The sequence below is a fragment of the Lepisosteus platostomus genome, chromosome 3 (genome assembly GCF_059453375.1).
Source record: "Lepisosteus platostomus isolate fLepPlt1 chromosome 3, fLepPlt1.hap1, whole genome shotgun sequence".
In the NCBI taxonomy this organism is placed as follows: domain Eukaryota; kingdom Metazoa; phylum Chordata; class Actinopteri; order Semionotiformes; family Lepisosteidae; genus Lepisosteus; species Lepisosteus platostomus.
Window position 1 is genome coordinate 60,693,517 of NC_142613.1, and position 14,567 is coordinate 60,708,083.

Sequence of the window (14,567 nt, forward strand, 5' to 3'; positions counted from 1 at the left end):
ACTGTAAGTATTTTAGTTCAAAATCACCTGAATGCGCTGTCACAATTGAAATACAGTATATACAGTATAATTCATATGCCTTTTAAAATGTTAACTTTACAAAGCTCTTCCTTACACATACTGTAAGTATTTTAGTTCAAAATCACCTGAATGCGCTGTCACAATTGAAATACAGTATATACAGTATAATTCATATGCCTTTTAAAATGTTAACTTTACAAAGCTCTTCCTTACACATGTACTGACATTCATCACCTGTACAGGTTTTATATTTTTTTCAAGTATTTAAATTAATTGCATGAAACCTCAATTCATATATGAATGTTGTATTTAAGGATGAAGTGAAAAATATCTCTCACAATCATGTCTGATATATATCAGAAATGTCACTATAATTTCTAATATACTGTATGTATATAATAAATGGAACTCTGCTCTGCCCCTGTTAATATTCAATCACTGTGGCTCATGGGCTCCACTGTACCAAAAGACAGATCACTCTGTCTGTCTCTGCCATTGCAAAACTCTACCCTCTCTAGATTACAAGGGGGTGACACCACTTCTGTGATATATTGACCAAACAGAGCTGTGTTGTGTAAGTTTTTGCATAAGAAGGATAAAACATTTACAAATGTCTGTTTTTTTCTTCTTTTCAGGTGATTTTGGTGAGTTTGTTCTAAAAATAATTGCTTTTTCTGTGCTATACCAATTTAATATTTGATTCATATGTCTGTTAATATTGGTGTCTTCATCTTTACAACACACAATCATGCGCTTAAATATATGATTATATATCTTTTATTTTTTTCTGATTTGCATGCTATAAAAATGACTGAAAGAAAGAACGACTTAGATTTATGTTGTGGGCTTAAAGGTAAAGAACTAATTCTTATTTACTTGTATTTGTTTCATGTAAACATAGTACATGTTTCACTCACATGGTGAGTGAGAACACCCACCCATTCTTTCTACTGATTGCAGGAAATATTTTCAAAAAGAAATTGACATTTTATTCCTAAAACAGATTCTGGAGCACACCATACAACGTACAAGCTGTAGCTGTATTCAAATATTTGAGATTATGTCCTTGGTCCCTGTATGTAACCCTATTTACAGGACTTATTACAGGATTTCTTGAATGGTACTCATAAAAATTTCAATAATAATATTAATCATATCCATCTGATGGTAGAAGGACAAAGCAATGTTCTAAACTGAAAAACAAACAAAATATTTTATTTCTATTTTTTCCAGTACCTAAACTTCTCAAAGTATATAGTATAATAATAATCATCCACATTACCACCATCATCATCATTCTTACACTTACCTGTATATATCACTGTTCTGGACTTTCCACTCAAAGCAAAGTACAGGTAATGGGGAGTCCTCTCCACCATCCAATGTGTAACATCCACCTGGATGATGCAATGGCAGCCAAAGTGCACTAGTACACTCACCACACATCAGCTATCAGTTGCAATGGATAACCTTTAATTGACAATCAGGAGTGGGTTGAAAATCCATTTGCCATCCTGCCCTCCAAAATCTTTTAGGGAAATGCAATCTTATCAAACCTGCATTTTTCCTACAGGACTAGACTTTAATGAGCAAAAAACAGAGGGTGTAGAAGATTTGTATCATACTAATAATGGTGTTTGTTTAACGGAAGTTCAGGAGAAGGTCACTCTCAGTTCACACTTCCACTTCCCCAGACAGTATAAGTTATCTGACTGAACATGATGCTGTGTGTATCTCAGCTGTCACCCACATCATACATGCGTCTCCTTCACTACAAAACTGTAGTGTTCCTCCAAAAGACAGCTCAGCCTATCAATCTTTGTGTAGAAGGAGATTTACAATAGTCCACAAAATTAATAATGTAGTTTTATCTATGAGTAATTATAAGACATTCTAATAATGGGTGATTCTCTTGCATGGAGCTTTTCTACGTTACAGGCACACACTTTTATTTAAAAAGTTTTTAACTTCAAAATGTTTCAAGTTTCAAGTTGAATGCTATAAAAATCTAAAACTGTATGTCTGCCTCTGCTTTTCAGATTCTGTTATTGGTAAGTATTGTGTTTAAAATTATTCACATTTTGTAAGGTACATTCTGCACCTTAATTTAAATAAATAATTAAAGTTATTTGTATATGCTTTAAAACAGTTTAGCTGGCTTTTCCTGAATTGTTTCATTCTGCTGCTGCTTTTCATTGTGCTTATCAGTATTTAGATTGTAATTTCTAATAGAGAAATCTTAATTAAAAAAATCAAGATTTGGTAAAGGTACAAACTGTTAATTTCGGTTAAACAAATTTCTGTTAAAACTTCTCAGCTGAATTTGACAGACAACTAAGTTACAATGTTTTAATGCCATTGTCTCAATTTTTAATATGATTTAAGATTGAGAAAAATGCTTTTTTAAATTTAAATTTGTAATTTCTCACAAGGAAACAACTGCATGTATTAATCTAAAAAAACACAAGTTTGAAACTTATGTTTAAACATGACTCTGACTTACATAAGTGGCTTGATGTCTTCATGAGTCTTAAATGATTTGTAATTTAAGAACATATTTGAAAATGTTATACCCAGTGTCAGGAGTTAAGAACTGGATAGGTCCTTATCCATTGCGCTGTAAGCCTCCAAGGCTTTGCCTGTAAGCAGAGACACTTAAGCGGCAGGCCACTCCTCCTCCGCCCACTTCCAGGTCCTGGCCATGCGCTCAAAATGTAGGAGATAATTTTCAATTTCCTCATCCTATTGGTAGGAGGGCATTTTGGGCTCCTTTCAAAAAATGTGTTCTGCATGGGCATGGGCGCATGTGTCTGTTACAGGTGTTGAGTTCTGGGGTCCATTATCCTCTGAAACTGCTGACGTTGCTGGGGTACGCTGTTGTGGTGTTGGTGTGGGCAGCTCAAGTCCACAGACTCCCTGTGGATATCATACTTCCTGGTGTTGCTTCCAAACCTTAAGGCACAATAACCATGGGGCTGCTCCACTCACTGGATGATGGCTCAATCACTCCCATGTCTTGCATGGTCTGAATTTCCATTTTCAGGGGTCCCGCTAACCTCTCAGGCACTCGACGTGGTCGCAGGCGAATGGGTGTGGGATTCTTGAGGTGGATAGCATGGTGAAGGATGTTGGTTCTACCTGGCTTCTGTGCAAACAGTGCCGGAAACTCAGCAAACACCTGCTGCAATTCAGCTGCCTGCCTCACAGTTAAATGTAAATTTGCCTCTGTATGACTTCTAGGTCAGCCATCTCATTCTTGTCCTCTTTTTCCACCTTACATACCATGAATGCAGTGCCCTGTACAGGACCTCGTTCTTTCCACTCTTTAATCAGGTTTATGTGGTACACTTGTTTCTCCTTCCCCTTGTCTGGGTGGTGTACTTCATACGTAACCAGTCCCACTTTACAGAGGATGGTGTAAGGTCCTTGCCATTGGGTTAGCAGCTTACTGTTGGCAGAGGGAAGCAGGAGCAAGACCTTCTGCCCTGGCTGATGCTCCCGATGGCGAGCGTTCTGGTTGTACCAATGCTTCTGGGCCCGCTGAGCTTCCTTCAGGTTCTCTTGGGCCTCCTCCCAATACTTCTCCAGGCTGTCTCTCATCTGCAAGACATACTACAGAATGCCTTTCTCAGATGTTGAGGCAAGAGTAGCTACCCAGATCTTCCCCAGAAGATCCAGGGGCCCTGGGACCGTCTGCCCATACAGGAGCTCAAAGGGGAGAACCCTGTAGAGGACTGTGGTACCTCTCTGTATGCAAACAGAAGAAATGGCAACCATTTGTCCCAGTCCTTGCCTGTATCCGAGACAAACTTCCTCAGCGTGTTCTGGAGGGTTTGGTTGAAGCGCTCAACGATGCCGTCTGTTTGCGGAAGGTAGGGACTGGTCCTGATGATGGTAATGCCATGCTGCTTGCAGAGTCGATCCATCAGTCGAGATGTGAAGTTGGTCCCCTGGGAGTGATGATTTCATCTGGAATTCCTACTCAGGAAAATAACTGCACCAGAGCACTGATGATCTTAGGAGTTGTAATGCAGCGGAGTGGAAAAGCTTTCTGAAACCTAGTGGCATAATCACACATTACCAGTATATTGGCAACTGGCATGGCTCTTCTCCAAGGGGCCCACTATATTGATGGCAATGCGCTGGAAGTGGGTGGAAATCACTGGCAATGGATACAGAGGGGTTCTGTCAGACCTGCAGACAGCACTTGTTTTTTTAACACACAGGACAAGTAGCACAGTGTGCTCGAACATCTTTGTACATTGTGGGCCAATGGAAATGTGAACTAATGCGCCAATAGTTTTTTTGGTGTTCTAGATGACCTGCCCATGTGATTATGTGCGCAAGATGAAGTACTAGTGGCCTACAGCTTCCCGGTATAACCAAACGTTTATTCCCAGTCTCCCCAACATATAGTAAATCATTATCAACAGAATAAACCTCCCCACAGTGAGCCTTCCCACTCTCCACACCTGTTTTTTCAAACAAAGGTTTCAAAGACAGGTCGTTATGCTGGAAAGAAGCAAAGTTTGATCTGACCCATCAATGGTAGGAACTGGGGTACCCAAATATTTTGCAATGCGCCGCTGACACCATGTTTTTCTTGGCCCTTTGGTTCCGGCCTCACAGACACTATCATCTAAATCTAGGAGTGGCCAAACTTGCTTTTGCTTGGGGTCTGGTAACCACCAAAAAGGACATTTGTACATTAGTTGGAGTTTTTGTATAGTTACATTTTGTTTACATTTGAGATCCTTCCCCAAGATTATGTCCTCTGCCAAATCTGGGACAACACCTGCGTTTAATAAATACCTCTGGTCCTCTATTCCCACAGTAAGTTCAGTCATACATTACCATGTATGAACTCTACAGACATTTCAAAGCCAATCCTACTATCCGAAACCATGGACGTTTTGACAAGAGTCATTGAACTGCCAGTGTCCATAAAGCATTTGCTTTCTGACCATTAATTAGAACAGAACAATTAGCAAAATTGTTAATATTCTCTCCACCTTCTTCCCACCCAGGACTGTTATCCTCCCTTGGAACACAACAAAACCCAGTCAGTTTTGGCTTGTGCAATGGGCAGGCATAAGCTTTGTGTCCTGGCTGCTGGCAGTAAAAATAGGCCTGTGTCCTATTTGACTCAACAGAGTTACCTCTGGGCTCCTGGTTGTCTCTGGTCCCCCTCGGCACAGAAGATAATAATTATAATTGCTTACACTTATATAGCCACTCAAAAGCACTTTACAGGTAATGGGGTCTCCCCTCCACCACCACCAATGTGCAGCATCCACCTGGATGATGTGACGGCAGCCATAGTGCGCCAGAACGCTCACCACACATCAGCTATTAGTGGGGAGGAGAGCAGAGAGTAATGAAGCCAATTCATAGAGGAGGCCATGATTGGTAAGGGCCAATGGGAAATTTGGCCAGGACGCTGGGGTTACACCCCTACTCTTTCCAAGAAACACCCTGGGATTTTTAATGACAACAGAGAGTCAGGACCTCGGTTTTACGTCTCATCCGAAGGACGGCACCTGTTTACAGTATAGTGTCCCCATCACTATACTGGGTCATTAGGACCCACGTGGACCCAAGGGTGAGCGCCCCCTGCTGGCCCCACTAACACCTCTTCCAGCAGCAACCTTAGTTTTTCCCAGGAGGTCTCCCATCCAGGTACTGACCAGGCTCATACCTACTTAGCTTCAGTGGATTGCCAGTTGAGAGTTGCAGGGTGATATGGCTGCTGGCAAGATGGATGTCATGGGGGACCCCCTCGTCGAGCGTTAATATTTTGCAGAGCCAGCTTGGCTGCTGTTAACCCATCAACTGGATCATGTTCTTTCACCCAGGTCCTGGTGTCATAAGGGAGGCCATTTAGCAGTTGTTCTGAAATAATGGCCTCACCAATCTGTTCCTTGGTCCACTACTCTGGCCAAATCCATCTTCTGTAAAGGCCCTTCAGGCGGTGATAGGTTTCAGTTGGTAGCTCCCCAGGTGGAATTGAGGACATCCTGAAGCACTGTCTGTAGGTCTCAGGTGAGATGTCAAATTTGGTTAGTAGTGCTTCCTTCAAGGCTTTATAATAAGCATAAAAACTATGCTTAGAGAGTTCTAATCAACAGGAATCCCATCATGCCCAGACTGCTATTGTGAAAATAAATAATGAATTTCTTGATTAACATCAATGTGAGATACTTTAATGCATAATGTCGTCTTCAAAGAAAATGGAAGGCATAATTGGATGTGTTTCTGCATTTTAACACTATGCTTCCTTTTCAACTACTGGAAAATCTATAAACAAAGTACACAAGCAATTTCAATCAGAATAACATTTTGTACTGAGACAACATTTTCAGATAAATTACTGAAAGCAACCAACAACAGTTTAAAAAATATGTTGTGGAGTTTCTGTGCTATGTTCTATCATTTATCGTAATTAATAACATAAGCCCCGCCTTGAAATGAATGGTGTTTCTTTAAACAGAAGTTTAGATGGAGGTAAAAAATCCAACATCATATTTCTGCTTCCCTACACATGCTTATAAGATACCTGGCTGCACATGGAAATGCATACATCTTTTCTAGTACTTGGCATATCACTCCTTCACAGATGGAGGTTTATTATTTGGCATTTCTGGGATCATAATTCACTGTTATAGTAATATATATGAAGACAACTTTTAATAACCTGTGTCTATTTTTTATAGGTTTACTGGTTCTGTTGTGTAAGTTATTTTTTTATTTATAATACAGATTTACTGATTGACTGGAGGCAACAGTACATTAACACTACATTAAGATAAAAGGGAATAATATAGACACACTGGCTGACTAAAAACTCCAGTACATGTACAATGCATTGATGGAGAAAGGTAGTACAGACTTATTGATTAACACTAGCTAATCAACACATTTCCTTTGTCTTTTCTTTCACAATTTCACATTACCCCCATTATATACTGTATCTGGACTGTATGTTTTACCTGCATTCATGTTTTGTATGAACAGTAAGCTTATGGTACATTATACTATAACAAAGCTAATTACAAATTAATCCTAGTTTTTGTTTTTTTTTCCCTCAGTGGAGGAAAAGAGAAGGAAAAGGTAATTTTTAAGCTCATAGTGCTGTTCAGCAATGTCCATCTAACCAAGGAATATCTTTTGAGATTATGGAATCTTTTGATGCATGCAGTCGTTTTGGATTATAGTTATAGTAATATTAAAAAAGCTATTGCAGTTTCATATGCTTTAAAGGTGGAATTTACTAAATTACAATTTGTAATTCTGATCTTTGTATCAAATCATATTTCTGGCCCTAGAAGCCGTATTGCAAAATTTAGGTATATCCGAGAGGCCACAAGGCACACCACAAACATATGTAAATGCTGAACATATTTTCATTGCTTTTAAAGTTCACTCCAACATTATTTTAATTCCTATAATGTTCTGACATTAATTATACTAATTATACTAATTGTGCTAAATTGTGCTAAATTTAATAAATTGCTATTCAGCTGGAGGTAAATGAATAAAACCATTAAATTAAATTTTCATTAAATTGGAAGCCATGTTTTACCTCATCTAAATACCACTTTTTGTCCATTCAGTAGAACCACAGCTTGTTTTAAATATTTTTTAGAGCTTTTCTTGTGAATGACAGATGCAGTGCCTTAACATATTAGCTAAAGGGTTTTCCTCTTGATTTACCAATTGACATGTTCATTGTGTCGATGGTCTATTTAATTAGTTCCATCAACTTAATGGTTATAACCAAGTTCTGGGGTGTTTATAGGTACATGTTAATGTAATAAAGTTTATATTTTGAGAAATATTTTGTAAAAGACCTTATGAAAAACACATTTTTATTTAATAACATAATGAAGTAAACTGGTAAATTAACTACCAAGAATGGGACAAAAACCAAAAGGGACTAGTCCACTCAGGAACAAATTATGAGACCCATGATTTAAGTATTCATTCATCTTATGATTTACAGCGTTATATTCACATGTGCTTGACAAATAGTTAAACCAAAATGCAACATTTGCAGTGAGAAAAAGTTGTGTGCCTGTGGAGATGTAAAATGATTAATGTCTCATCTCTTTTAATCCTGGTTCCATAATACTGATTATTTCTGTAATACTCTTGACCTAAACATCACCACCTGAATAAAGACACAGGCATTCCCCTTTTTCCATGTCATAACAAAACTCTCAAAAGTTATTTTTGTCATCAGGAGATTATATTTTATGCATCTTTATGCATTATGCATCAATAGCAAGGCTATGTGAAGACCATTTCGAACTACAGTACGTATACTGTACTTCTAATGAATTAGAAATATACTGTACTAAAAATAATTACTAACCAGTTAGCTTGAATACTTCTTTATTAAAAATATTAACTATTTCATTTATATACCTTAAGTGAGATTTCATGTTTATGTCATTTCATTTCTTGCATTTTTATCTCGTTTTTTAGATGTTTCACTTAAAATTCACGTGCTGGTTGCTGGAAAAACTAATGGTGTCCAAGCCACATTCCTAGGAAAACTTCAACAGCGTATTAGGTTTGAAGTCAGTCCAGAAGACTATCACGTGACTTTAGCTTTCTGCCCTGTCAGCTCCCGAATTGGGACTGATATGGATGAAGCAATCAAGAAGATACCAGGTATGACTGTTTAAAAACATTGAATTTACCTTTTTATAAGCATTATATATCTATTTTTAGTGTCAAACAAAACTGCTAGCTCTTTTTATCAATGCTTTGTTAGAAAAATAAAGCCTGCTGTATTTACACTAAATATTGACTTAATGTTTTGGTAGCTTTTTAAGTAATTAATCATTCATGTCAGATTGTGACACATTATAAGGACTTTGATGGGGTTGACTGTTGCTTTAGTTCAGTGGTTCCCAGTCCTGTCCTGATAATAATTGAAGCCTCAATTGAATATTTGTATTTTGTTTCTAATCATGTGTTTGGGATGTTATTTTGCTTACAAAATACAATGGTTATAGCTACAACATGTTTAAGAGCTGGAAAAAAACACTTCAAATTAATCTTATTGTTATTAAGTCAATGCAGGGTTTGGTTGCGCAACTGAGGGTTCATCTTGAACAAAAAAACCACAGGTGTGTGGGTCATCAGGACCAGGATTGGGAACCACTATTTTAGTACTTCCTTAATAAGAGAGTTGGGCACAAGTCATAAGGTGATGTAACTTGTTGAATGTTCAACTTTGATGAAAAGCAAGAAAGAAAACATGGAAAGGAACACATAGGGCATGCTTATCAAGAGAATATTGCCTTTGTGTCACTGGTATGGAGACTACATGTGTCACTATGATGTGACTAGCTTAATAAGGCACATCAGGCAGACTCAACAGAAATAGATTATCATTTTTGAAATTGCAAAATTAAACATTCATTTTTAAAAAGTTAATATTTTATTCAAAACCTGAATTCTCAGATTAAAGTCTAAGTGTAAGATAAGTTACAAAAAATTAATAGTAAGCAAAACCTAAATAGAAAACATAACTGAAAAACGTTGACTGCATAAATACTCAGTTTTTTATGGAAATTTGATGTAAGCACCTTTGGCAGCAATTAATGCTCATTATCCTTAGCAGAATTTCTTATGGTTCCTCAGGTTGCTTGGAGATCACTTATGGATGGCACATTCACTTTATTTTTCTTCAGGCACCCCAGTGTAGCTTTGATCTTGAGCTTTGGATCATTGTCTTACGGAAAGATGGTTTCTTCACAGTTTTAAGTCTGGAAAAAAGTGTTACAGGTTTTCCCTCAAGATCAGCTTGCACTTTGCTCTCTCTGTGTTCCCATCAGCCCTGAAAGGTTTACCATTCACAGTTGATGAGAAGCAGAACTATAATACAATATCCTGTATCCTGGCTTTCTGTCAGTGTGGATCTGCCCTGATCGGTGCATCTGGTGGAAACTTCCCACATTAATTTTGTACTATTGTTCAACAGGTTGTGCATGTTTTTGGACAGTGGATTAAACTCATAATGTTTCCAATGTTGATCAGTAACAAATGCGTAGAGGGTAGTTTGAGGTCCTGTGGTCCTGATGTTGCCAAGTCAACATTTAGTCAAAGTCACTGTCAATGCTGCTAATAACCAGGACACTGCATGTTTAACAAAGAAAACTATGTAACACTGAAAATTACCAAAGTAAGAGTGAAATTAAAATACTAGTAGGCCAGGTAATGAAAATAGAATAGTTGTACTCCAAATACCTAAATATTTTAAATATTCAGACTTTCAACAAAAGATGGTTATTCAACAAATTTATAATCTAAATGCTTATACTGTTTATTTAAATGTAATTTAAAGTAATAATGAATTCATCCATGTTAAGTAATGGTGTATCTTATAACACAGAAAACTACATGTGTTGCTGACTTGTCAAGTGGTGATGCAAGAACAACCATTTTTATTAATAATATGTACTAGAATGAGTTTGGTAAGGATGGTTTGATGGCATCATCCACACAATTTCCTACATTTTACAGCCATTTAAGTCCTTTCCATCTTTTAAGATGTTTTTGAACATGCAAATAGTTCACACTGGAGACTAAAACTTGAAAGAATGATGTACCTTTTTTAGCATCATGAGAAAAGATGTTGGTGTACTGTAACTAGTATCCTGAGATTGGATAAAACAGTAAAGCCACTCATTAAAAGAGCAGATGTTTCTCTGCAATGCCCTAATACAAATCTCAAGATCAATCAGTTTAGCCTTCTAAGACACAGCAGTGTGCCTTTAGTACAAGAGAGGAATTTGTTTTAACATATTCTGAAGCATCACAGTGTCTATACTAAATGGATATACTGTACTAAAACTGTGAAGAAATCCTTTAGGCTGGGAACAAAAGGCAAAATAATTCCTGTAAACCTCTAGATTGGAATATTCATACTGTATATTTTACCAATATTTAATAAATTAAGCTATATTTTTTACACATTAAGATAGACATTTACATAGACCTAACCCAAAAGGTACTGTAACTATACAGTATTTAACAACAGAAAATAGAACCAGAGATTAGGAGTAACAGTCTCTCAGAGGAAGTAAAAATGAACAATGACTTCTTGTTACCTGTTTGTTAAAGCTGTTCAGGAGCACACAATGCAATACAATTAACTACAGTTCAGTTAATGTTTGATTTTTATTTGCACTGCTTTTTTCTATTGCCTTCAGAGCAACAATAAACTGTTTTTAACTAAAAAAAACACAACTGTACACAGTAGTCTTAATACGATTTTACCTACTGTATACATTATGTATTTTAAAATATCCTTCCTTGATCTAAATATCTTTCTTTTTATTGCATATTTAAAGCTCTTTGTAGAGTTTCGATAATAATTTATGGAACTATTCTTGCAAATATTGATTTTTTTATTCAAAAAGGTATCTTAAACATTTTTCTTTTTCCATCTCAACAGGTGACAGGCCTGCTATTCTGGTTATGATGCACCACACTCCCTATCATGATTTGGTTTTGGCCTCAAGTAGCAGACTGGTGAACAAGAGCAACATATTAGGAACTACTGACTGTTTGTTCCATGAGGAATTGTTCCACAATTGTGAAATTAATAGAAAGGCTTTGAATTTTGTTTACACCAAGTTACGACACGTAGTTAAATAGTTAAAGAATGTGAGATGTGGACTCCCACAACACAGGCTACAGCACATGTGTGTATTTTAATTTTTATTTTGTGTTGCTACTTTACATGCTTGCAAGATGAGTAATTGGCACAGTGCTGTTCTGTTCAACAATATTCTAAGTTCTGATGCAGCATATTCTATAATTCCCTTAACTTGTATAATAAATGCAATGTTTAATAAGAACCAATATCTGTAGTGTTGCCTCATCTTGTCTCATCTCATCTCTTTTTTAACTACTTACTCCTGGTGAGAGTTGCAATGGTAACAGGCTGTGAAGGGCAGACCAGACTTCCCTAGCAACAGTCTACAGCTCCTCCTGGGGGATTCCCAAGCGCCCTCTGGCTAGCTGAGAGATGTGATCCTTACAATCTGTCATTCTCATTCTTTCAGTCACTAGTCAAAGCTCATGGTGATGATGGTGGTGATGTAAATCAATTAGGAAACTGAAAGCTTTGTCTGAAAACTCAGATACTGCGTTACTACCACGGTTCAGTATATTGTCTGCATTACTGCAGCTGTTGCACCAAACCACTGGTCAATCTTCCGTTCCCCTTTATCCCCTAATGGATAAGTCCCTGAGGTACTTAAATTCCACTACTTGAGGCAGCTGTGCCCCCCTCACATGGTGTGGGGCACAAAATGGGGACCACCATCCTAATATGCCAATTCAGAGTAACTGTCCCTGCCTGTCATGCAATGTTGCAGAGGCACATAAACCACAACAACCCAACACAATGTCCAGCGCAACAAAGGCAAGCATACCATAGCACTTCAATGCAAAAGTATTTATTTAGTGTAATATATATAGTGATCTAGAAAAAATAACAAGAAAGGCACAAACATAAACTAGGTAGGGCAGCATGGTACAGTGGTTAGCTTTGCTCCCTCACAGTGCTGGGACCCTGGCTTCAATTTCTGGGGTGCTATCTGTGTGGAGTTCGTATATTCTCCATGTGGTCACATGGTTTTCCTCTGGGGGTTCTGGTTTCTGCCCACAGCCCAAAGACATACTGATGGCCCTAGTGTGACTGGCCCTTGTGTCTGTGTCTGTCTCCCCTGCGATGGACTGGCATCCCTGTCCAGGGTGTACTCTGCCTTGTGCCTTTTGCTTACCGAAAATGGATACATGGATAATTTAGGTATTGCAACAATGTTGGTATTCAACTTCTCTGTCCCTTTTTCCTCAAACAACATTCACAATTAATGTCTCTAGCTCCTTAAACAGGAGCAAATCATTCAGGCTGGAGTATGTCACAAGATGCATTTACAAAGTTCCCCATTTTATAATTTTTACACTGTACCTAACATTTAAAACTTACTATATTTTAAACATGTCACAATATTAAAGTTTGGATTCCATACATATTTTACCTCAGAGGTAGCTGGTCTCTCCCAGCTCTGCAGAACATTTTCCTTCAGGTACAGTAGACAAATAGTATGATATGGTTCTGGTTCTTCAAACAGTATTACTGTTATGTCTTATTTTATACAAGTGTTTGTAATAATTTCACAGATCTTTGGTGTCTTAATTATTCGATGTGTTCACCCACAAAGCAATACAGGAACAAAACAAGTTAATCAATCTATTGTTTGCTTGCACGTGTATGTTTATCTTTCTTTTTCTAGTGTTTGGATTTTCATTACATAGTGGCGACTATAGGCTGAAGACTCTGTCATGATCCTTCTTCTGACCCAAACCAAAAATAAATTGCATAGGGTTACATGTAGGAACGTTGAGATGAGTAAACTAGTTTAGCCTCAGAAATATCCTAGGAAGTACAGTATACAATTTCCTTTCTGTATAGAGACCATAACACTAGATATGACAGCCAGCACAGACACTACTAGTTCCCAACACAATGTTATTTTATTATTTAAAACAATAAAATAAAAATAAGAATATAATATAACAATAAAGAGCCATGGTAGCTCAGACGGCAAGGGCGTCCAGCTCTTCACTCAATCTCAGGTAGGGCCAAGTGATGTAGCTTGCTCTAATTCCTTCTGGATGGCTCCCTTGTCCACTCAGCCTGCTTTCCAAGTGAGTACTGGGGGTTAATCCTTCTGGGGGTAATAGGTCTGCCGGAGCGGGATCCTGACCACATCACCTCCACCTCCAGTGTCGGGTGGTCAAGAAAAGTGGTGGCCCTTACCCCCCCATGGGCCTTTATGGCCTGAAAAGCGAACCTACCTACCTATATAACAATAAAATAAGAAGGCTCCACAGCTGAAATGTTGTGTTTCCTTTCTTCTCTTCAGCATGGAATAAACCTTTTACTTGTTCCTTTGCTGACTATAATTATATACTGTAACTAGAAAAGTTGTATTAACCAGCTCTGAAGAACACATGATAAATAACATTGTTTATCTTATTAATAAGACAGAATTAAATGTTGCTGTTCTTTTCCCAGTGAGACCCTTTCTCTCATCTCTGTGGTCCAAGCCACAGAGAAGCCATTCATGTTGGTGCACTGATTTAGGGATGTTTGTCTTCCTGATAAGGAATAGTTCCCAGGAACAGGATGCAACCAGCTATCATGATAGATGCCCACTCTTGGTGCCTGGTTGTCTAGTGAGACTCTAAGCACAACTGGATTGTGGTCCTAGAGCCAGAGGTCATGGTCAATCATTCCTCAAGTTGATCAACCAATCAGGAACCTGCAGGGCATGGAAACGCCAACTGCCCGGCAACCTCTTGACCAATCACCAACCATATTGTCCTCCAGTTAAAAGGCATTGCACAGAGCTTCGAGATTGCTCTTCCGTGCACCCTCGTGCTCCTCCAGACTCATCTGAGTAAAGGTTGACAATTGTAACGAACAGTTCTTTCCGGACCCTATGTGGACGACATAA

The 14,567-nt window shown here is 38.0% G+C and overlaps 1 protein-coding gene across 1 annotated transcript; it reads left to right on the forward strand.

Moving 5' to 3' along the window:
* Positions 1-1,295: 1,295 nt before the first annotated feature.
* On the forward strand, positions 1,296-11,901 carry LOC148675193 (uncharacterized). The gene is made up of 5 exons (XM_088626276.1): positions 1,296-2,072; positions 6,735-6,752; positions 7,110-7,131; positions 8,509-8,697; positions 11,492-11,901. Exons 1-5 carry the CDS (start codon positions 2,040-2,042, stop codon positions 11,692-11,694), a joined length of 465 nt encoding a protein of 154 aa, XP_088482402.1. The 5' UTR covers positions 1,296-2,039; the 3' UTR covers positions 11,695-11,901.
* Positions 11,902-14,567: the final 2,666 nt, after the last annotated feature.